The 23052-nt window shown below is 47.5% G+C and overlaps 1 protein-coding gene across 3 annotated transcripts; it reads left to right on the forward strand.

Annotated features, from left to right (window-relative positions):
- Positions 1 to 938: 938 nt before the first annotated feature.
- Ifngr2 (interferon gamma receptor 2) lies at positions 939 to 18134 on the forward strand. 3 transcript variants are annotated; one of them, XM_028756406.1, is made up of 8 exons: positions 939 to 1044; positions 8851 to 8969; positions 10034 to 10127; positions 11209 to 11397; positions 13245 to 13387; positions 15006 to 15165; positions 15970 to 16127; positions 17446 to 18134. In XM_028756406.1, the coding sequence occupies exons 1-8, from the start codon at positions 975 to 977 to the stop codon at positions 17554 to 17556; spliced, it is 1044 nt and encodes a 347-aa protein (XP_028612239.1). In that variant the 5' UTR covers positions 939 to 974; the 3' UTR covers positions 17557 to 18134. The 3 variants fall into 3 exon arrangements, with proteins under 3 accessions (XP_028612239.1, XP_028612241.1, XP_028612240.1); XM_028756408.1 differs by having other exon boundaries at positions 16064 to 16127; positions 17446 to 17557; XM_028756407.1 differs by lacking the exon at positions 10034 to 10127 and having other exon boundaries at positions 8851 to 8983; positions 11204 to 11397.
- Positions 18135 to 23052: the final 4918 nt, after the last annotated feature.

Below are 23052 nucleotides of genomic sequence, written 5' to 3' on the forward strand. Positions count from 1 at the left end.
ACTTGGCATGCAAGTACATTTTTGTGTCTTGAAATTCTCAAGGCAAAGTTCGAATTCTTGCCAGCTATTTCATCACGTATTTTTATAACAGGCCAACTTCTGGAGCCATAGGCACAAGGGAAGTTGTTGGGGCCCACGACTAACCCCTGAGAAGTAGCAACGTGAGGATCTGAAGTTCAAGGCCAGCTTCAACTACAGTTTAAAGTCAACTTCAGCTTCCTGAGGCGGAGGCCTTAGTGGTTAGGAGTCATAGCTGCGGTTCTGATGACCCCTTTCTTTGACTCTGGGTCTCTCAAACCATTCCTTTCGTTGCCCCTTTTTTTGTGGCCGAAATGTGAACGTCTCTGCCAACAGGCTTGCCACTGGGGAAGGCTCAGGCAGGGAGCCTGTCCCTGCCCGGCTCTGGGGTCACTTCCTCGTAGCTTCACAGCCACAAAGGGACAAACCCACAGACTGTTAAGCAACCAGTGAAGTTCCTTTAGCTTTTCTTCCTCGTTCTCTGTGACTCCACAGCCCAGAGAGTCCCTTCTGCTATACCCTTAAGTAACCCTCTGCTTAAAGGGTTCAAAGCTTAGCACGATCTTTCGGGCCATTAAAGAGAACAGAATTCAAAATAAATGGACAGGTCCTTAAATCGTGCGTGGCGGGAGTCGGAGGTGGGGTGGGGCTGGGTGTCCGCGGGTCTCTCCGGAAAGATGATCCTAGAGGCCCCTGGCCACGCCTTGGAGGTCGGCTCGGCGGGGTGCGGCCAGGGTCACCGCGGCAGGGTGCCTAGCTGCGGGGGCCCCGGTTCCCGGGAACACCGGGGAAAGTCCCGCGGTCGGGCGGGGCGGGGCCGGGCTCGGTGGGGGCGGGGCGGGCGGGGCGGCGCCGCTCTGCGGCCAGGCTGGGAAGAGGCGGGCGCTCGGCTCGCCATGGCCGCTGCGGTGCTGGTCTGAGCGGCGTCCGCCCCGCGGTCCCGGGCCGCCCGGGCCATGCGGCCTCCGCCACTGTGGCTGCCGTCGCTGCTGTTCTGTGGGCTCGGCGCTACGATGTCTCTGCCAGGTAAGCGCGGTCCAAGAGACACCCCGACTCCCTGGGCTTCCGCGGGTGTCGCGTGGGTGCCGCCGAGAGTCTGCACCCGGCGCAGGGTTGGGGATCTGCAGCGCTTCCCGATCTGCGGGTGACCGCGATCGGGCGGGGGGACCGACCGGGAGGAGTCTGCAAGAGGGAGCTGCAGTGAGTGTGGCGTGGACCACGGGGAATTCCAGGCCTGGAGCTGGAAAGTCCTGTTCGTCTTTGGCTGCTTGGTGCCAGGGAGATCAGCTGAAGGGCAGGACCAGTATTTGTCTGGGTGGCCTATAAAATCCTGGTACTCAATTCCTCAGGATCTTATCGATGGGGAGCAGAAATGTCTGTGTCCCCCTCCAGTGTATGGGGACAGGGGGTCAGCTGAGCCACACTTTTAAGCTCTACCCTACTCCGCTCACACAGCCCTTTCCCGTTCTTCAACTTCCCACCTTTGTCACCACCTGACTGTATTTATGAGCCAGTCATCAAAACCAACAAAAGAAAAACATCACCGGCCAAGAACATTCTTCCTATATGATTATGTTCTGCTGGATTCTTTCCCATGCACAGATCATATCAAAGTTTGGGTGTCTGGAGTCTACAGTGAGTCTGGGGTGCATCCTTGTGAAAACAAAGAACTCAGGATGAGAAAGAAGGGCCTTGAAGTTTCCGGCTGGGCTAGCTTGGGCTACTCGCAGTGGGTCTTGCTTTTTGCTGTTGTTGGTTTTTTGTTTTGTTTTGTTTTGTTTTGTTTTTTTAAAGTTTGGCCATTAGTTAAATAAGCCTACGAATTGGGAAGTTCCCTCCCCTTGGAAGTGGTGTTGAGGGGTTGGTCCTCTGTCAGCATCCCGCAAAGGCCCTGAAGTTGTCTTTCTCCTTTTTGGCTGCAGTGCACAGGAGGATGTATCAGTCACACGGTTAACTTTTTCTCCTAGAGTCAAATAAATGTTTTAAACCCTGACTCTCATTTTGCCTTGAGCAATCTGTATCTAACACACCCACACACACAGTTAGGTCTCCTTTGGAGGAGAGCCTGCAATTGTCTGAGATGTCTGTGAACTATGAGTTCAGAAGTTGCTAGACTATTTAGAAACTTTACAACAGACATTTTTCTAATGATTAACTTTTATTATTTTCCACAAAAGTCGAGGTCTATGGCTCGTTAACAACAAATTGGATCCTTAGATATTTTGAAAATGGTAGCCTTTTGTAAATCTCTTAGACCCTCATGTCACTCTTAACAAACAATAATGCAAAATTTTCACACTTTTATGAAAAGAAAAACCTTACTACGATATATTTAAAAGAAACCCTTTTTAGTCACAATGCAAAGTGAAAATATTAAGTATTCTTGCGTCCAACAGGTAATGAGAATATTCCCATACTGTTCCATAGGTTATGAATGGTCCTCAGGAATCGTAAGATTCCTTTTAACAACATACGGGTTTTTGCCTGCATGTATGTCTGTGCACCACTTGCATTTGGAGACCAAAAGAGGCTGTCAGAGCTCCCAGAACTGGAGCTATAAATACTTCTGAGCCGCCATGTGAGGGCTAGAACTCTGGTAGAGGCGCTCTTAACCACTAGGCCATCTCTACAGCCCCCATACAAGGCTTTGAAAGGGAAGTTTACCCTTTTCTTTTCTTTTTCTTTTCTCTTCATAAAAGTGTGAAAATTTTGCATTATTGTTTGTTAAGAGTGACATGAGGGTCTAAGGGAATATCAAACCCTTCCAGGGAGTCAAGGATAGCATAATACTGTACCCCAAACAGTCTGTAGTTACTCTTTGTTGCATTGTTAGGTGGCAGCCTTTTGCTGCAGACCAGAAAAAAAACAAAACAAAAACAAATGAAAAAATTAATGGCATGAGACTCCTTATTCAGTCTGCATGGAAGGATCAAGGCTTAGCTTGTCGTCAAGGCTGCTCATTGTACAGTGGAGTAGCCGTGTGTGTGTGTGCGTGTGTGTGTCTGTGTATATGTGTGCGTGTGTGTGTGTCTGTGTGTATATGTATGCATGCATGTGTCTGTGTGTATATGTGTGTGTATGTGTGTCTGTGTATGTGTGTCTCTGTGTGTCTGTCTGTCTGAGTATGTCATGTGTCTCTGCATATATGAGTGTGTATATGTGCATGTGTGTCTGTATGTGTGTCTCTCTATGTGTGTGTCTGTGTATATGTGTCTTTCTGTGTGTATGTGTCTGTGTGTGCATCTCTTTGTGTGTGTCTCTTTCTGTCTCTGTGTGCAAGTGAGTGTGTGTGCAAGTAAGTGTGTGTGTGTGTGTGTCTGTACTTGAAGGAAGGTCCAAACCAATGGGTGTTAGGGAGTTTCCTGTTTGGGTGTTGTCTCTTCAGGTGAAACTGTCTTGTAGTTGGATAGGTGATAATCCTAGCTCCCATTTATTGAGACAAGCTGCTAAGGGCTGTATGTATATTTTCTCTTTTAATCTTCATATTTTACTCCCAGGAAGAGACAAATGATCTAGGGGGAAAAAAAAAACCACTTGCTGTTGGGGATTTACTAAAAAGAATAACTTCCTGGCTCTGACTGAGGAGTGAGGACTGATGATTTCCCTGTTACATTTAAGTTGCTGGAGGTGAGGTCATTGGTGTCAGGCGTGATTCATGGGAGGCTGACCAGAGGCAGAGAGAGAGGCTAGAACCAGGGAGTGGGTATAACCTTCAGAGACCTGTCTTCACTGGATCTGTTCCTTCCATGCAGGCTCTGCACTTATAGGCTCCATAGCTCTCAAAATAGCCTCACAGGCTGGAGAACCAGTGAGCTTGTAGGGGACATGTCAGCCCCTAACAATAACGAGGCTCACATAGGGCCACGGCACAGCTTCGTGGGAGCAGAATAATGGGTAAAGGGCCTCGCCTGGAATCCTGCCATGAGCCACAGGATCCCGCAAGCCCACACCTGGGTCTCGGTTTCCTCATAAATAATGAAACTCCTTCCCATAGAGTTGTGAGAGGCAAGCCCAGGATCGGAAGTGAAAAGCAGAGCTGAGGAGATGGCGGCTAAGAGTACTCACTGCTCCTGCAGAGGTCTGGGGTTCGGTTCCCAGCACCCATGTCAAGCGGCTCACAGCTACCAATTCAGGGGGTCAGACGCTATCTGCCCTCTGTGGCACCTGATAGCCACATGCAGGCACATACACATTCACGTAAATAAAAATAATGAATAAATCTTAAAAAAAAATAAGTGAAAGGCAAAACCAGACAGCATAGTCTGTCTTTTGTTTTTTATTTTTAAAGATGTGATTGTTTTGAGTGTTGTTTTGGTTTTTTGGGGGGAGTGGGGGGATGGTGAGATAGATGCTTGTTGGCAAGGCTAGTGACTTAACTCTGAAATCTAGGATCTGCAAGGTAGCAGGAGAGAATTGACTTCCACAAGTCATTCTCTCTCTCTATCTCTCTCTCTCTGTGTCTCTGTCTCTCTCTCTCTCTGTCTCTCTCTCTCTCTCTCTCTCTCTCATACACACACACACACACACTCATACACACACAAATTAAGTAAAGATATCACATTTAAGATGTGGCTGTTTCTTAATTCCCGATTCCCATGGCTGCCTTGCAGTTAATGAGAGCTGGTTCCAGAGACTGCTTGCAGTGGTCTCCGGCTGGCACAGTATTCAGTGGCTCTGTCCTGTCACAGAGTAGCATGCCTTCTTCTTCAAGATGCCTGTGTCCTGTGACTGTTAGGTTACATGAGAAGTGGCAGGTTCCTAGTCAGAGGATCTTAGCTGGCAGTCTGTTTTGGCATATCTGGGCTATATGCAGTATAATCACGAGAGAGATTGTTTCAGTAGAATCTGGGCGGGGTAGAGTTCTTCCACCTGCAGCACTAGGACCATGACCTTTGCCCTGGAAACACCTGCCACTCTCTGGCCGAAGCACTTTGAGATAATGTTTATTGTTTTCAGACACTAATTTTTTGGTCATTGCTATTGCTTTCCTATAGCAACAACAATAGGAAAGTAACATGGCCCCTGTGGGTGGATACCAGGTCTTCAAAGACATTGCACCTTCTACGGGCAAAAGCTCCCAGGTCCTAGGGGAGTGAGTAAAGCTCCTCCTTTCTCCCTGCCCCAGTGGCCTCTGAGTCACGAACCACTCAGGATAAGAGCTGGGCGTAGTCTGCATGAACGTGCTCCCTGTATCTCCGTCCCAGCTGCACCTCCATCCCAGGTCCTTCTATCTTGCCCCTCATGCTTCACCCAAGATGTTCCGGGATCTAGACACCTGAGACTTGATCGATTCTTAAGAATAGGTTAGGTATGCAGCCACACACACTCAGCTGCCAATGACAGCTTTTCCACATGCGTTCCTTCCCTGTTAGGATGGACGGAGATCCACTGCAATCATGAACCAAACTACTAGCAGGTAGTTAGATCCCAGTGACACAACAGTATCAGGAGTTTTTAGAGCCATCCAGAGAAGGTCAGCACAAAACCATGGGCCATACACAAAGCAAGCAAGGAAGAGAGCGCCTGGGCCTTATGTGGGTTTTGTTCCTTTTTTTTTTTTCATGGTTGACGCCTGTCTGTCAGTATAACACTCATTCTTCACTCTTCTGAGCCTGCTGTTCCAGGTCCAGAGAAAAAGCACCCCTGAATCCCACAGTACCTCAGCTTTTCAAAGTGTCTGTCTGGTGCTGAGGAGAGACTGATGGACAGCTGTCAACAACAACAACAACAAAAAAGGGAGCAGAACCTGGGGGTGGCGGGACACACCTACACAGCACACAAACTCACTCCTTCCTCAGAAAGACTGTATGGGGCTGGAGAGATGGCTCAGTGGTTAAGAGCACTGACTGCTCTCTGCCAGAGGTCCTGAGTTCAATTCCCAGCAACCACATGGTGGCTTACAACCATCTGTAATGGGATCAGATGCACTCTTCTGGTGTGTCTGAAGACAGCTACAGTGTACTCAAATAAATAAATAAATAAATAAATAAATAAATAGACTGTATTGAGAGTACACTGTGACCAGCCCCTCTGTGGAGACCCAAACGCTTTATCCAGAGGCAAACACAGAAGACAATAGCGGAGGAGCCCAAATGATCTACATCTAAAGTCTGTGCTTCTCACCACTGTCCAGTGTGAATCTCCCTCGGGAGTAAAATCAGCATGACAATAGAGATGGGCGGTTTATATGTTTACTATAGGGTCAGTCTGAACAGACAGCAGGGAGGCTCCTTGGAGAGGGAGCAGCAAAGCAAGGTTCCAAGTACAGTGTGTGCTGTTTCCCAGGCGCAGAGAGGGGCTGATGCAGAGAGGGTGAGGTTCCAGGACGGGCCATCCAGAAAGTGAAGAAGGCTGTCTGGTAAAGTGCTTTCTGGCAGACGGTCTCTGGCACTTCCCTGGGGAGTCCACAGTTCTGAGACTCGTTTTCTCCAGTAAATAAGATTAGATAAGTTCCAAGAAACTCCCAGTGGAGACAAAGTCACGCTGTGTGAGTGAGGTTTTCCTTATAGCCTGTCTGAGAACTCCCTCTTGCCAAGTCAGCTTTTTGTTGTTTGTGTTTAAGTGTTGGGCATCCGACCCAGGGCTTTAAGCCACTGGGCAAGTGTGTGCCACTGAGCTCTACTCCTGCCCCCAGCCCCAGCCCTGACTTGTTCGTAAAGCGAAGACAGAAAGGCTCCAAGGAGTGGTTGAGGTGGAGGAGATCAGAGAGTACAGTCCGAGGCATCCGGAGGAGTCCACAACAGGGGAAGTAGTACTGAGCATGGCCAGCAGACTGGACCAGGCTGTGCAGAGAGGAGGAGACAGAGACTGAGGAAGGCAAAAGAGGTCCAAGAAAGCGCATAGCTCAAATGTCAGATGATTACCTAGGAAAGCGCATAGCTCAAATGTCAGATTACCTAGGAATGAGAAGCTGGCTCCCCCTTCCCCCGGAAGGAAGCCAGAAGCCAGTGAGCTGGAGTTTAGGATAGGGGTTGGATGAGAAGTGCTCAGGAGACCCACAGGTCCTGAGTGGGCCTTGAGGCCGCAGACACTTGGTGTGCTAATAGGCACCACAGTTAGCCATTTGTCCTGAGTTTCTTTTGTATCTGAGAACTAGATAGCTTTCTTCTTCCACATGTGGTTAGAGTAAGGTTCTTTCTCACCTGGTCCCTCTCTTAGATGATGTTTAGATTGTAAGGATAGGGACCCAGCAGAGGAAGAAAATACTCCTTCTGGTTCCTCCAGAGATGTAAGAGATGGGGAGGGGAGCGTGTGTTCAGCAGAGTAATGCCCGTTAAAGGATGCCCAGGCACTGATGCCCGGACCTTGGGGATATGTGGTCTGACAGAAGGGTCTTTGCAGGTATGACTGAGTTGAACATCCTGACTGAGGGGATGATCCTGGATTCTGATCTACATGGACTCACGGTCATTGCCAGGGTCCTTGAACGATAGAGTGAGGAACCATGAAAGAGAATCAGAGAGGGCAACACAAGGCTGACTGGGCCCAGCACTAACAGAGAAAGCCTATAGCTTCCAGAGCACAAAGAAGGAGGAGCCCTGGGGTTTTCTCATGGCTACTCCAGAAGGAACAGGGGCCCCACTGCCATCTCCACCCTAGGCCTACTTCACACATCTGACCTCAGAGTGACGATCAATGTAGTGAAATAAATGAGATAATAAGAGCTCTGGTGTTTGGGGGATGTGCTACATCAGGGACAGAAACCCAGCGCACACAGGAAAAGCTGTCTCTGAGATTTGTTGATGGGTGCCTGGCTTCCCTGGCTTCCGCTAAGCCCTCAGTGAGCTGACCATGCCTGCCCTCCACCTTGCTGCTTTGCAGATCTGGCTTGCCCCGCCACCCCGTCCCCCGAGGCCTGTGTGAATGTTCCCCAGTGTTGAGCGGCCGGAGCTCCCAGAGGTGAAGGTGCTGGGCAGTCAGTGCATAGACAGGTGGCGGCAGCCTGGTGTGGGTCCGCCATGCCTCGGCGGCTGGAGGCGGCTCTGCACCCTTCTTTGGGCTTGGAAGGGCTCTCTGAAAACATGTGGTTTGGGCTTCCTGCTTTGAATTCTGGAGCAGCATGTTTTTCTTTCCACCTTCTGAGTAGTCCTCATTAATCTTTCCATCAGAGAAAGTGTTACAATGATTTCTCTTTTGAGGGAAGGTTCCAGTGTTTTCAGTCTCTACCAGCCTGCAGAGTATCTGCCTGGTCTCTTAGAGGAAACTTCTACCTCCAAGGAATACATTCTTTTGTGACTTGTGGCTCTCAGAGCTGGGAGGCAAGTTAAAAGTACACATTTCCTCTGTGGCTTCGACCCTGGGATTCAGAACGTTCTCCAGATCTCAGCAATGGGATGCTGAAAGGTTTTGAGGAGCAAATAATGTCCACGCTTGCTCACCTGTCAAACGTCTTTGGGAGTTGTCTATCTGATTTGGGGCATCTGCATCAACACATATATGCAGGGTCACCTTGGTATTCTACCTGGGCCTAGTAGATGCTTACTCTATGGGGTGTTCTATTATTGGTTAAGGGTAGGGTTATCCCTGTAGAAAGATGGAGTCTTGGGCAGCCCACAGTCCAGTGCCACTCATGGTAGAAGTGGGAACCCAGTATAGTCAGGCTGTGGTTACCACGACCTAGAGGGTAACCTAAAACATGCCTCCTCACACTCAGGCCCAGGGGGTGTGTCAGGGAGAACAGCTGCTCCCTTCCCAGAACCAAACTGCAACCAGAGCTGTGTTGAAGAAATGGCTTTGATAACAGGCACAGAAACACTTTAGTGATTCAGTGTTTTCTGAACTGTCCCCTTCTCTCCCGCCCCGTTCCTCCTCCCGTTCCCTGTCCCTCTCAAGACTCTTTTTCCCAGCTTGCTGCTCCTCTGAACCCGAAGCTTCACCTGTACAACGAAGAGCAGATTCTAACTTGGGAGCCGTCGCCTTCCAGCAACGACGCGAGACCAGTGGTCTACCAGGTGGAGTATAGCTAGTAAGTGAACGCTCTGCGATATCCTCGCTGGGACCTGCTGGGGCTGGGGAGTGGGGGGATTGGATGGAAGGCCTGGAGTCAGATCCTGACCCGGGCTCTCAGCAAGACTGTAGTGGGTGGGACCTTGTATGCATTTAAAACTTCGAGGACAGAGATTTCATCACCGCCTGCTCAGCAGAGGTGGATTTAAGCCTGGCTTCTACACTGGCTGCTGAGACCTCCTTTAGTGGTGAAAGTTAACCCCTTTGTCCTGTACAGAGAGAGGATTCACTTCCGCCCTCTCTGAAAGGCAAGAGGCAGCTTTCAGGTTTAAAAACCTCAAAGTCCAAACTGACCCTACTGAGGACTTTATTCAGCAGACTACAATGAGCTCTGTTTCTCACCTGGTTTTCTGTTCTGAATGTTCGCGCCCTTTGTTCTGCCTCTCCCCTTTGTTCTGCCTCTCACCTCCGGTCTGTCTTTCTCCATCGCTGGCCACCACTTGATTTGCAAAGAAATATTCAGTAAGAAACTGCTCAGTTAAACAGTTTTGTTTTTGGTTTCCTGGTCACATAAGTAAGTTGAAGATCAAACTGAAATCACTGGGCACATGGTAATAAACAAAACCTGTCTGGTTTTGAGACATGTATTCCATTTTTACTCAGAGAGCCCTGGAGCTGGAAATCCTCCTGCCTCAGCCTCCAGGAATAGCTGACACTCCAGGAGTAGCTGACACTCCAGGCCTGTGTCACTGTACTCTGAGCTTTTTAAAAAGACTTCCACAGAGCTTCATATTACAGACTGACTTGTTTGACTCTAGGGTTGTTTGTCTGTTTGTCTGTGGGGTGGGTGAGTGCACATGTGTATGCAAACCTCTCTCTCTCTCACACACACACACACATGTGCGTGCATGTACACACACAGGCATGTGGAAGCCAGGGAGCATGGTAGAGTGCCTTCCTTAGTAATGCGCCCCTTAGTGTTTGAAACGAAGACTTAAAAACTGTGTTTGTCTGTGGTCAAGCAGAACTGCCATTGTAAATGAAGATGCCTCCTTTGCTTTTTATGAAGGTCATGGTAGCAAAGCCAAATCTACAGGAGAGTCAAGTTAGCAGTTCAAATTCACCATCACAGATGCCCGGCACTCTCTCGCACAACAAGTTAGGTAATTTCTGAAACAGAAGTCTAGAATGACCTCGTGCGCAGTGTAGAGAGAATCTCTTGTCTCTTGCACTGTGAAAAAGACGACTGCCATGTAGCAAAAGGCAGGAAGAAATACGTGGGAGTTCTGGTAGAAAAGGGTGGAACTCTGGGAATTCAGCAGAGGCGCTGGAGACGGGAGAGGTATCCAGCCATGTGGCCCTCAGAATAGAATAAACGGGTTATGTAAGTTACAAGCTAGACAGGGAAGGAGCGAAAGCTTGCGGCCTAGGCATTTATTCATATACAATTCAGTCTCCAAGTCTTTATTCTGGGAACAAAGAGGCCAGGGAGAAAAGCTTGTGGCCACAGCATTGAAGTGGGGAGGACTCTCCTGATAGTCAAGCTTAGACCAACGGATCTGGTGGAGCTCGATGAACCCTGTTCACTTCATTGTTCATTTCAATGCAGCCAAAATCAGCCTGTTTTTACCCTCTGTACCCCTGTTCCCCCACAAGTCTGTCTTCTGAGAAACATTCTTACAATTGTTGTGAGATGAGTGGTGGTGGCTCACACCTTTAATCCCAGCACATGAATGCACATAAAGACAATACACAAAATGTTAAAGCTTTAGAGGAAAAAGACGGAGACATTCTCTATCTTGAATGGACCTGCCATAAAGGCAGCCACGAGAGACCAGTAGGTCATACGTATCCACATGGCATGGTTCCTTCCGTTCAGGATGAGGGTGCCTCTTGAGACAGACAGTACCTCAGTCCTTGCTGCTGACTGGGGCTTCAGGTTGAAGAGGAGTGGAGAATCACTCTCAATAGATACCAGATGGGGGCTTTTGTGGGGGAGGAGCAAATAACCACATATTTTAAAAATGGATCATACTGGTGGTCTCCTAACCTTGTGCACATCCTGAGAGCATTGGCACTTGAGTAGGCCTGGTGTGTGAATTAATCTAGTCAAGAGTTTCTGTGCTTGACCTTTGCCAAAAGGACGAGTGAGTAAGCTACTCAGATGGAGAAGTTAGTGTTTTTAGTGTTGCGTGTGAAGAGAGAATTCTGTGAATTGAGATCTTGTCTTCTTTCCCAGCATAGATGGCACTTGGTATAGGTTGCAGAGGCTGAACTGTACAGACATCGCAGAGACTAAGTGTGACTTCACAGGAGGCGGCCGCTTAAAGGGTTTCACACGCTCACTCTCTGTCTTCCTGCGGGTGCGAGCCAAGCAAGGAAATCGCACTTCCGACTGGGTGACGCTGGATCCGTTTCTACACTACGAGAATGGTAAGAGGACTCAGGAAGAAAGCTTTACAGGGGCTAGAGAGGCAACTCAGCCGTTGGCTCTTGCTGAGGACCAGAGTTCAGTTCCCAGCACCTACGTTTGGGAGCTCACAACTGTCTGAAACTCCAGCTCCAGGCCCTTTTCTGGCCTCCTCAGGCACCCACACCCACACACAGATAGATAAAATAGGCACACCTTTAAAAAGAAATGTCACAGTCCCAGGTTTCCTCTGCGTGCTTCTTCAGTGATCAGTACCGAACCTACCCAACACCTTGGTCCTGGCCTTCATCCTAATACGCCAAAGACAAATGGTAAGGTTGTCAGAGATCACGGACCTCAAGCTGCTGCTGCACCAGGCTCTAGGGCTCGCAATCTGACTCCACACCTGTTATTGTAAACTGTTTTTAAAGAAACATTTATTTATTTTATGTATATGAGTACACCATTGCTCTCTTCAGACACACCAGAAGAGGGCGTCGGATCCCATTACAGATGGTTGTGAGCCACTGTGTGGTTGCTGGGAGTTGAACTCAGGACCTCTAGAAGAGCAGTCGGTGCTCTTCACCGCTGAGCTATCTCTCCAGCCCATAAACAGTGTTTTATGGGAAGACAGTTACAACCATTTTTTGTTTTCTTTGCTGTGGTGCTAGGAAGCAAGGACCTGATACCTCCCAGGCAGGTGCTGTACTGCTGAGCCCCCATATATACACACACATGCTCGAAATTCAAGTATAAGACAACAGACATGACCACTGTCTAGATAGTTCATGCTGTAGTAAGCAGTTACAGTATTTTGGCTAGGGTTTTTCTTTTCTTTTCTTTTCTTTTCTTTTCTTTTCTTTTTTTTTTTTTTAAGAAGTATAATCCTGGGTAGCATGTCAGATTTTATTGTTCCTCCCACTATAACAGCAAAATGTAATAGAAAACTTAAAGCTAAATAAATTAATAAATGAATAAATAAAATCCCCCAAATAATCCAGAGCCATTAAAATGCCAGCTTATTTAAAAGTGAGCTGGGGGTTAAGGGTGGTGCACACCTTTAATCGGAGCACTTGGGAGGTAGAGGCAGGCAGATGTCCATGAGTTCAAAGCCAGCCTGGTCTATAGCGTGAGTTCCAAGCTAGACAGAACTACACATTGAGAGACCCTGTTTCAAAAAATCAACAGTGAAAGAAAACCCAATGATAGGGTAAATGTTATACTACCCCTACACTTTGTCCTGTTTACATGTAACATATTTAGTGTTACACATGAACACGATAGACTGAGATCCTCGTATGAGGCGGAACATGCAGTGTCTTTTTCTCTCTGAGTTCAGTCCCTCACTTAACACAATGTTCTCTAGATCCACCCACTTCTCTGAAAATTTCAAACCTTGCACACCTCTTCCACCCTGAATGAAAACTTCGCCTCCAGCTTAAGTTTCTGTTCTGTTTCTCTGGGATTCTGATGTCTGCTGTGATTCTGGAAGCTTTGCTTGCAGTCAGATGACTCCCAGCTGAGAAACAGCATCTCTGCTAGAACAATCTTGAATGCCTCTCTCAAGGCCACAGTCCTTGAAGCGTGCCCCTCCCTGATGGGGATCAGAAAACAACTTCCACGTAGCTCTAATAGATTCCAGCTCAGAGGGCCTTTCAGCAGGGTGAATCCTGCACCTGCCAGAGCCCGCAGGTTCTCATATTCAGAGAACCTTGTATTCAGAATGGGCACCTGAGTGTAGCCCATTGCTTGTGTAAGTATAAATGTTTGTGTACACACACTGTAGATGTGTATTGTGTTTAATAGACATACACAGTATATATGCGTGTTTGTGCGTCACTCATGTGAGGTCTTTGTGATTCCATTTCAGTTACTGTTGGACCTCCAAAAAACATCTCGGTGACCCCAGGAAAAGACTCCCTCGTCCTACACTTTTCTCCTCCCTTTAATGTGGACCAGGGGGCAACTTTTCAGTATCTTGTCCACTACTGGGAGAAGACAGGAACCCAACAGGCAAGGACCCTTTTCTTCTGTTTTTTTTTTTCTCTTTAGGGTTTTTTTGTTGTTGTTGTTTTAAGATTTATTTTATATATATGAGTACACTGTAGCTGTCTTTAGACACACCAGAAGAGGATCCCATTACAGATGATTGTGAGCCACCATGTGGTTGCTGGGAATTGAACTCAGGACCTCTGCATGAGTAGTCAGTGCTTTTAACCACTGAGCCATCTCTACAGTCCCTAGAGTTTCTTACTCACAAGAAAGAAGATTTTCCATATGAGATGGGAGACTAGGGTTGCCAGTGTCTCCTGGAGCTTGAGCCCTGAGCTGGTTTTAGCCCTCCTTGCTGTCCTGAGCCCTCCTCTACCAGAAGGATCTGACCCTTTGGTGTCATCCATTCCTGCTGTCTGGTTACATTCATGGGCTTTGCTGGTTCCCTCCCTATCACGGCTTTGCTGTATCTGTACTTTGGGGAGGTCTAGGGACCTGGTTCTTTTTCAAACAACAGTTAGGCCTGGCATATAGACAGCAATAGATGTGTGATGTCATTTCAGTTACTGTCATCATGGGAGCAACACCAGGACAAGGCCCAAGTGTCCTCCCTCTCCTCTTTGATGTCAGCCCTCGTGGGGCCACTTCTGGTGTAGACTACATGACAGTGGTTTGCAATGTCATGTAAAGGGTTTGATTGGTTTGCAAGAGGCCACACAGGACTAGATGGAGACAGCAGGAGAGAAAGGAGACAGGACATCCTGGGATTAATACCTCCAAGTAGAGAAAGCAAAGCACACCATGACACGGCAGGTACTTTGATCAGTCTAAGCTACAAGACAGGTGTGGCCAACAGAAGAGTTGACACAGCCTGAGGATATAAATACCTACGTCCTTTTAACCATAAAGAGATCGGCACATTTCACTTCAGATCAGAAACTGGGAATTAAAGGCACATTGCAGGATGCTTTTTCTCTGTTGTCTAACCCAAGACACAGATGGTTATTATTGTCTCTTTGTGTGTGTGTGTGTGTGTGTGTGTGTGTGTGTGTGTGTGTGTGTGTGTACGTAGGCCTGCACACAGGTCCACACATCCATGCTTGTGTGGGGGGAGGGTGGGGCAGAGGGTGACATCAGGTGGCCTCTCTGTTGCTCTCCGCCTTCGTTTTTTGAGTCTCTCCCTGAACCTAGAATTCACCACTTATCCAGACTGGCTGGCCACTAAACTCCAAGGATCTGCCTGTCTCTGCCCCCCCAATGCCTGACTCTGCCCCCCAATAATGGAGATAAGAGATGGAACATCAAGCCGGACTTTACATAGGTGCTGAGGGAATGAACTCAGCTTCTTGTGATCACACAGCAAACACTGTGCCCACCGAACCATCTTCCCAGCCCAAGGCTTTAGTTTTACAGGAGAAATTTCTATACTAGAAATTAAGATTTGTGACGTTTCGGCTGCCTCATGAGGCTTAATGGGTCCTCACAGCCCCAAGGTCTTGTTACCATTTGGTTTTGTTCACTGTGGATTTGAGGAGTCACTAGAAAAGCTAGAAGCTGCATGGCTCTGTCTGCCTGTCTGTCTGTCTGTCTGTCTGTCTCTGTCTGTCTGACCTGTGTGGCTCTGGTGCTATCTATACAGGTTGAAGGCCCTTTCAAGAGCAACTCCATTGTGCTGGGTAATCTGAAGCCATTCAGAGTATATTGTTTACAAACTGAGGCACAACTGATTTTGAAAAACAAAAATATCCGACCACACGGGCTTTTGAGCAATGTATCCTGTCATGAAACAACAGCAGATGGTAAGACATACCTTTATTTATCCGTTACCTGCTGAGGACAGCATGCTGTGGCGTAGCTGGTGGTCACGGCAGAGAGACCGGAAGTACTTACCTGCAGCAGCAAGGGCTGAGACTAGGCTGAGCATCCTCCACAACACTTGGGACCAGGAGTGTGTCAGATTTGTGGTTGTCTTGTTTCAGATTTAAAATATTTGTATATACATAGTGAGAGTCTTAGGGATGAATCCTAAATCTGAACACAAAATTCCCTTATGTTTCATAGACACCTTGCATGCATAGCCTGAAGGAGGTTTTATATAATATTTTTAATACAGTGATATAGAATTTTAGTGCATTTTTTGCTTACTTACTGTGTGTGCATGTGCAAACATGTGCATCTGGTATTGTGACAGGGCAGAGGATGGTCACACTGCTCTCTGCTGTCACACATGGGTCTCCAGGATGAAACGCAGGCTTGTCAGGCTTAGAGACAGGTACCTTCACTTGCTGAGCTATCTCACCACTCCAAGTGCACTGGGGCTTGCACTGGGGCTTGCACTGGGACTTGCACTGGGGCCCATCAGATGAATTTGGATGTGGAATTTCCCATTTGTGGTATTATGACAGGGCAGTTTTTGATTTTGGAATAGAAATTTTCAGGTTTTACATTTTCAAGACAAAATTATTAGTTTAAGCGCATATTAAGGCAAGGGCGGGGTTGGGGGAGAGGGAGCCTGTGGGTTTTCCTGGGACAAGGAAACGGCCCAGCAGAGGAGGTGAGGCGTGGACTGCTGCTTGTGGCTTGCTCACTTCTGCCATCTTTAGCCTCCACCAGGCTGCCGCCCGTCATCCTGATCCCTGTGGGCATCTTCACATTGCTGCTGGTGCTGACAGGAGCCTGCTTCATCCTGTTCCTCAGATACCAAAGCCGGCTGAAATACTGGTTTCAAGCTCCACCAAACATCCCAGAACAGATAAAAGAGGTCAGTGTGCAGATTTGTGAGTGAGCCTCTGTGACCCCGACACCCACATGGTAGGAGAGCACTGATACCCCGTGTTATCCTCTGCCCCCATGCGTGGCCACCTGCCCACACACGTACGTTCACACAGAATAACTAAGTAGTAAAATGAATGTTGGGTTAGGTCAGAGTCCGCGGTGATGGGTTAAAGGTTTCCCTGGTTGACACTGCCTTTGAGGTTTTACTGGGCTCATCCTGCCTCTTGGGTACAGCCCTCAGAGGAACTGAGTCTGGGTTACCACAGTTGTCTCTCTGGGGCAGAGATCTAAGGTTTTGGTGTACTTTTTTGGGAAAGTGTGAAGGACTGACTGCCAGAGGCTGCTGACGTTACCCGAGAGTAAAGAGCGGTTTCGCTTCTGTGTCTGGGGTTTCAGGCCGAGCACACGTGACTTCTGTTCCTCTTTCGGTTGGCCGTTAGCACTTCTAAGAGCTGCAGGCAGAGCCTTGGAATCCTGAGGAGCTTATAGCCAAGGGCAAAAGGGAAAGAAAGTTCAGGGCTGTGAGACCCCTCTTCACTGTCAGCCCCACCCAGACGTGTCCAGGGTTGTGTGCAGGTGGAAGGAGGGGCTAAAACTTAGGGACGGTCCCTGCCTTATCCTGCCATAGCTGACTGAAAGCTGAAGACTACTTCTTTTATTTTATTGGACAGGGTGTGTTCGAGCACATGTGTGCATTTGTGTGAGTGTATGTGTGTGTGAGTGTGTGTGTGTGTGTGTATGTGTGTGTGTATGCAGGTCAGAAGACAACTCTTGTGAGTTTTCTCCTTTTATCGTAGAGGCCTTGGGAACCAAGCTCAGGTGGTCAGGCTTGGCAGCAAGTGCCCTAACCAAAATGTAATTACATTTCTTAAATATTTTAAGGTTCATAACCCACTGAATATACACCAAGGACAGTGGGGATTCCGACTTTTTCTGAGTTCTGCCCATCACAGTTTTCATCAGATGAATAGAGGCTGGAACCCAGGCCCCTGTACTTTCTAGACAAGCATTCTTGCTCTGAGCTCCACCTAGGCCTGCACCACTACAGAGATAAGGGATGAAGGGAACATGAGGCACGTGCTGGAAATCAGGGCTGAGCATGTGTTAGCAGCAGAGTGTGCCCCTGCCATGTGCCAGGCCTCGGCTTGACCCCCAGAATACAACAGTAACAATAATGATTGGTGGTGGTCATCGTCCTTGACCCACAAAGTAAAGTTGTACCTGATTAATACGACTTCACCAAGTACAAGTAGAGACCTTGTATATGACTATTTGTAACCGGCCGGCCTTCTACCCTCTTCTAGTATTTAAAGGACCCAGATCAATTCATCTTGGAGGCCTTGGACAAGGACAGTTCACCGAAGGATGATTCCTGGGACTCCGTGTCAATCATTTCTTCTCCAGAAAAGGATTGAGATGATGTGTTTCAAACACCATGAACTAGGCCATGGTCTCTGCTTGCCCAGGATGACAGTGTTCAGGGCAGCTTCGAGAGACCCCCAGTGCCCCAGGGACATCTGCCTCGGAGCTGGGGGAGATGGCGTATTGTTTATTCTTTGAGTTTTCTGGATCCTACAAGTATCTAAAAGGATTCCATAGAAAGATATCTCAGGAAAAAAAAAAAAGGTTTCTCTTAAACACTAAAAGGACAATTACTCATTACTGGCAACATGGCTGCAAACCTGTGATGCTTTCTTCGGTATTAGCTGCCCCAGCTGTCAGAAGACTGGGTCCTTGCCTTCACTCTAGAAAATGAGTTGTCCCACGCATCACAGCCTGTCACAAAGAAGGGCCCTTTGTGTCCTCTTCATGTCCATTGTGATGGCTTAAATGTGACTACCCTGAACTCAGCGTTTGCCTAGAATATCCAAGCCCCACCCCAGCACCTCACGCACATAGAGGTGATTAATCTTGTAAATACTGTCCTGATAATTTAAGTCGTTTTTTAAAATCTAGAAATAAAAGATTGTATATTAAACTTTTTTTTAAAGTCTATCTGCCTGATGGTGGCACTCACCTTTATTCCCGGCACTTGGGAGGCAGAGGCAGGTGGATCTCTGAGTTCCAGGCCAGCTTGGTCTACATGAGTGAGTTCCAGGACAGCCAGGGCTATAGAGAGAAACCCTGTCTCAAAAAAACAAAAAAAAAAAGAAAAAAGTATATGTGTTCCTTCTTTATCTGTCTCTTTACCATTTTGCCTTCTTTGCTTTGGCCTGTTTTCTATCAAGTATTAACTTTGCAAAGTCTTAGCCAGGCAGGGTGACACAAGCCTTTATCCCAACACTTGAAAAGCAGAAGCCAGCAGGTTTCTGTGAGTTTGAGCCCAGCCTGGTCTACATAGTGAGTTCCAGGACAGCCAGGGCCATATAGAGAGATCCTGTCTCTCTAAATAAATAAATAAATAAATAAATAAATAAATAAATAAAAATATCTGTATGTAAACTTGTATTTTCTCAAGTTACATTTAGCAAAGCTGATGAGTCTCAGGAGACTTCAGCAAGAAACAAGTTCCTACTGTCTCACGTGTTAGTTCTTCAAAGCCCGAGGACACCACAGTTCACAAATGAGTCACACCATTTGGCCCAGTATAGGGGTGGGCCACCAACCATGTCGCCCAGGAACACACCTGAGCTGATGGCCACCCTTGCTCAGCCTCCCAAAGGCACCTTTTAAACCCTGTGGCATGGTTTAACATTTAGGAAAGGGTGTCCAGCTCCCTCCTCTCCCACACACATTGCCACACAGAGGCCCCTGTGGTCCACTGTGAGGAGCCCTGCCCACAGCCTTGTCCTGATAGTGGGAGGAGACTCAAGCTTGTTGGCATAGCCACCTCATCCTCTGTTGGCCTCTGTGCCCTTAGTGAGAAGTAGGGAGCCTCTCTAACTAGATACTGTATCCACCATCTTGGTGGTGGGGTTGAGGACATTAAGGGTTAAAAGGACAGGGCTGGGCCTAGGACTCAGTATTGAGTGCTTGCCTAGGGTGCCTAGGGCCTTGAGTTCCATTCCCGGTACTGCAAGAAAGTAGTGATGAAAGTAGTGACCACTGTGGTCCCTCCATTTCAGGGAGAGGGGTTAGTTCCAAGTACAGCCATCACAAACAGGGGTGAGCCTGGTCTGCTGTCCTGAGGCAGAAGGCTGCTGTGGCTGAGCCCCGAAGGGCGGCAAATGGGCCAAGGGTGACAGGAATGTCAGTGGGGAGCACGGAGCCCAGGCTCAGAGCAAACACTTTCTAGAAGTGGGGGGCAGGATGGGCTACCAAGCTTATTCTCTGGGTGAAGGGCTAACCTGAACACATTCATCTACTGAGAATTCAAACAGCTACAAATAAGCGTCTCTGTTGTCGTTACTTAGTTTTGAGACAGAGCCTTACCATGTAGCTCTGGCTGGCATGGAATAGCTATATGGAACAGACTGGATGTACAGATCAAGCTGGCTTCAACCTCACAGGGCATGTGCACCACGCCCAGAAGAAACAGGAGGAAAGCAGTTTTACAACCCTCTTCACCATTGTAATGACCTACTTGGCTGGTTATTGACAATGATGTTAAGCCAATTAAAAGTCTGAAGTCCTTTCTATGTATGGCCCGAGTGGGCCTGTGCCTCAAAAACATCTCTCCGACCAAAGCACAGGATACAGAATTTTTAAAGGCAAAAAGCACAAAGACTGTACATCTAAGATGACAGTCAGAACAACCTTAAAAAGGTCATTCCTGGCAGAACATAGTGACTATTTTAGACATAACTTGGCAATTATTTTTGAATTATATCCTTTCTAGTTATTTTAGTTAATACATCTAGACCATGGTGGAGACCATGGAAACCTCAAACTTACATACATGAAATAAATAAATCTTTAAAAGATTTACTGTTATTTTATGTGGTTTATCCATATGACTATTTTGCCTTAATATATGACTACTCACTGTGTGTATGCAGTATCCTTGGAGGTCAGAAAAGGGCTCAGAGTCCCTAGCACAGGAGTTATAGAAGATTGTGAGCCACCATGTGGGTGCTGGGACATGAACTTAACTTCTGGAAGAGCAGCCATCTTTCCAGCCCCTTCCCCAAAAACACAATTTCCAATTATTTTAAAAATTATTTATTGAAAAAAAAAGTATAGAAATCACTATATAACTATCCCCTCTTTAAAGCATGTCATGTGAACTGTGAGTCCATGTGGGTGCACATGTATGTGTACTCCTGCATGCATGTGCAGAGGCCCAGAGGCCCAGCTCAGGTGTCATTCCTCAGAAACCATTCGCCATGGCTTTCAGGATAGGGTCCCTCACTGACTCACAACTCACCAAGTAGGCTGGCTGGCCAGAGAGCTCTAGGACTCTAACGTATCCATAGCCCCAGTGTAAATTTCACAGCAAAAAACCTTAATTTTTTTTAGCTTGGGTGCTGGGAGATTGAAGTTGTGTCTTTGTGTCTTCAAGGCAAGCACATTATCAACTGAGCTAGCCTCTATCCCACAATAAACATTTTATAGAGCTCTAATTTAAAAAAAAAATCCCACAGGGGAGAACTAAAAAGATGTTTACCCTAATTCAGTCCGGGGGGTTCCCATGCTTCTTTGACATTGTACTTTTCCTGGGTCCCTGAAAGGTCTTCAGTGTTCCAGGAGCAGTTTACAAGTGCTGGCTGAGTGAACAGCAGGGCTTTAGGTCATGGAGAAAGTCTGAGTCACCAACGAGCTACCCGACCTCTCTGGACCCAATAGGGAACTTCAGAGGAGAGAATATAGGACACGATGTTCCCAGAGCTATCTATGTGGAGCAGAAAAATGACTCAGGACACCAGAAGCTGAGTGCCTAAACTGGCAGTCATAAAAGGGGGGACGGTGACCTGTCACAGGAATGCTGAGGGAGGCTAGGGCAGTCGGGCTCCTCAGCCACTACAGGCCCTCGTCACTCCAATCCACCCTCACATCCCCTCCCCTGGCACTGGCTGAAGTGTATTTGTGACCCCAGAATCAATATTTGGGGCAATTTCCTGATCCTCTAAGGATATATGCAGAGAGTTCTAAGTTGCCTGATGGAGCTGGTTCAAACAAGGGCCTAGTCTGTCTGGTACGTGGCCTCCGAGGGTGGAGTTCAAGTTCTGTCTAGTGTTCAGCTGCAGGAAGGTTGTAACGTGGGTCCAGTGTGGCACATGCACAGTGTGGTCCAGTTGAATGAGGTGAGACACAAAGCATCCCTGATCAATGGGACCACATTGTGACGAGTAGCTCTCAGAGACCTAGTCCTGTCCTTGCTCTAGGGACAAAGGTTTGGTGTTCTCTAAACCAGTGTTCACTGGGACTTAGAACCAACCAAGGGAGGAAATCTAAGAAGTCAGTGTATCTGGAGTGTCAAGTTCAAGGTTTCCTTCTTAAAGGGAAAAAAAGAAATGGAGGACATCTGGGGATGGTTATGGTGACATGTGGTTTAGCCTAATTTAATCATTTCACAACGTGTTTTTTGAAAACTACAGCCTGGCATAGTGACCCATGCCTTTAATCCCAGCACTTTGGAGGCAGAGGCAGGTAGATATAGATCTCCGTGAGATCCAGCCTGGTCTACATAGTGAGTTCTAGGACAGCCAAGGCTACATAGAGAAACCCTGTCTTGAAAAATAAAATAAATAAGTAAATAAATAAATACATAAATAAATAAACATACTACTTAGTACCCTCTGGACACATACCATTTGTTAACACCTAAAAAGCAAGTGTGAGCACTCGTGAAATTCAAGGAATGAAAATGGGAAATGTGGACTCTTTAAACATTAAACAGTCTGTGCAAATAAATTAGTTCATTTTTTAATAGAACAAAAACATCCTAGAAAGCTATTTCTAAGAAAATGGGAATAGGTAAGAAGAGAAATTGTGCCATGATCTTGTCACAGTGAAGAATGAGTCTACAGTGAAACAGCCCTGTTCCACTTTCCTCAGCAACTCACAAAGGACAGGAGCTGGGCCTGTCAGCCAGGGCGAGTCAACTCCTCTGCTTTCCCCTCACAGGGAAAACAGCTCATGGAGCGGCCCAAAGGACTCGTGAGCCATGGCTGTAGCTCAGTAACCCAGGATGTTCTGAGCAGATCAACTCCAGCAAACACACCCCAAGATAGTCATTTCTATTTCAATGAGCTTCTACTTTAGTGACTGTCCTGGCTGGCTTCATGTGTCAGGGTGACACAAGCTAGAGTCATCAGAGAGGAAAGAGCCTCAGTTGAGGAAATGCCTCCATGAGATCCAGTTACAAAGTGTTTCTCAATTATCGATGAGGGAGGCCCCAGCCCATTGTGGGTGGTGTCCACTGTGGGTGGTGCCATCTCTGGGCTGGTAGTTCTGGGTTCTATAAGAAAGCAGGCTGAGCAAGCCATGGGGAGCAAGCCAGTAAGCAGCACCCCTCCACAGCCTCTGCATCAGCTCCTGCTTCCAGGTTCCTACCCCATTTGAGTTCCTTTCCTGACTTCCTTCAGTGATGAACACCAACGTGGAAGTGTAAGCTGGATAAAACCTTCTCTTCCCGACTTGCTTTTTGGTCATAGTGTTTTGTCAAAGTAATAAAAACTCTAAGACAAATCGGTGCCAGTACCATGCAGGATTGCTGTGACAGCCCTGACCATGTTTTTGGAAAGACTGTGGAAGGACTTTGGAACTTTGGACTAGAAGAGCCATTGGGTGTTTATGGTTCTGTGGATGTTCTGTGAGAGCTTGGGAGATAACAATGTTGAGGGTAGTGCAGAAGATGGAGGCCTAGCTTGTGACACTCCAGAGGGAAGATTAAAGACTCTATCAGGACCGTTTGCTATTCTGGTTTAAGATTCTGTGGTTGTAGCCGGGCGGTGGTGGTGCACGCCTTTAATCCCAGCACTTGGGAGGCAGAGGGAGAGGCAGGCGGATTTCTGAGTTTGAGGCCAGCC

The sequence above is a fragment of the Grammomys surdaster genome, unplaced genomic scaffold (genome assembly GCF_004785775.1).
Source record: "Grammomys surdaster isolate TR1022 unplaced genomic scaffold, NIH_TR_1.0 126118, whole genome shotgun sequence".
Classification (NCBI taxonomy): Eukaryota; Metazoa; Chordata; class Mammalia; order Rodentia; family Muridae; genus Grammomys; species Grammomys surdaster.

What these genes read in the sequence shown, in the direction of transcription:
- Ifngr2 (XM_028756406.1), top strand. Translation starts at nt 975, where the DNA reads ATGCGGCCTCCGCCACTGTGGCTGCCGTCGCTGCTGTTCTGTGGGCTC. An exon ending in GTTTCTACACTACGAGAATG is followed by an intron (nt 11,398 to 13,244) that starts GTAAGAGGACTC and finishes ATTCCATTTCAG; the next exon opens with TTACTGTTGGACCTCCAAAA. An exon ending in TCCCAGAACAGATAAAAGAG is followed by an intron (nt 16,128 to 17,445) that starts GTCAGTGTGCAG and finishes ACCCTCTTCTAG; the next exon opens with TATTTAAAGGACCCAGATCA.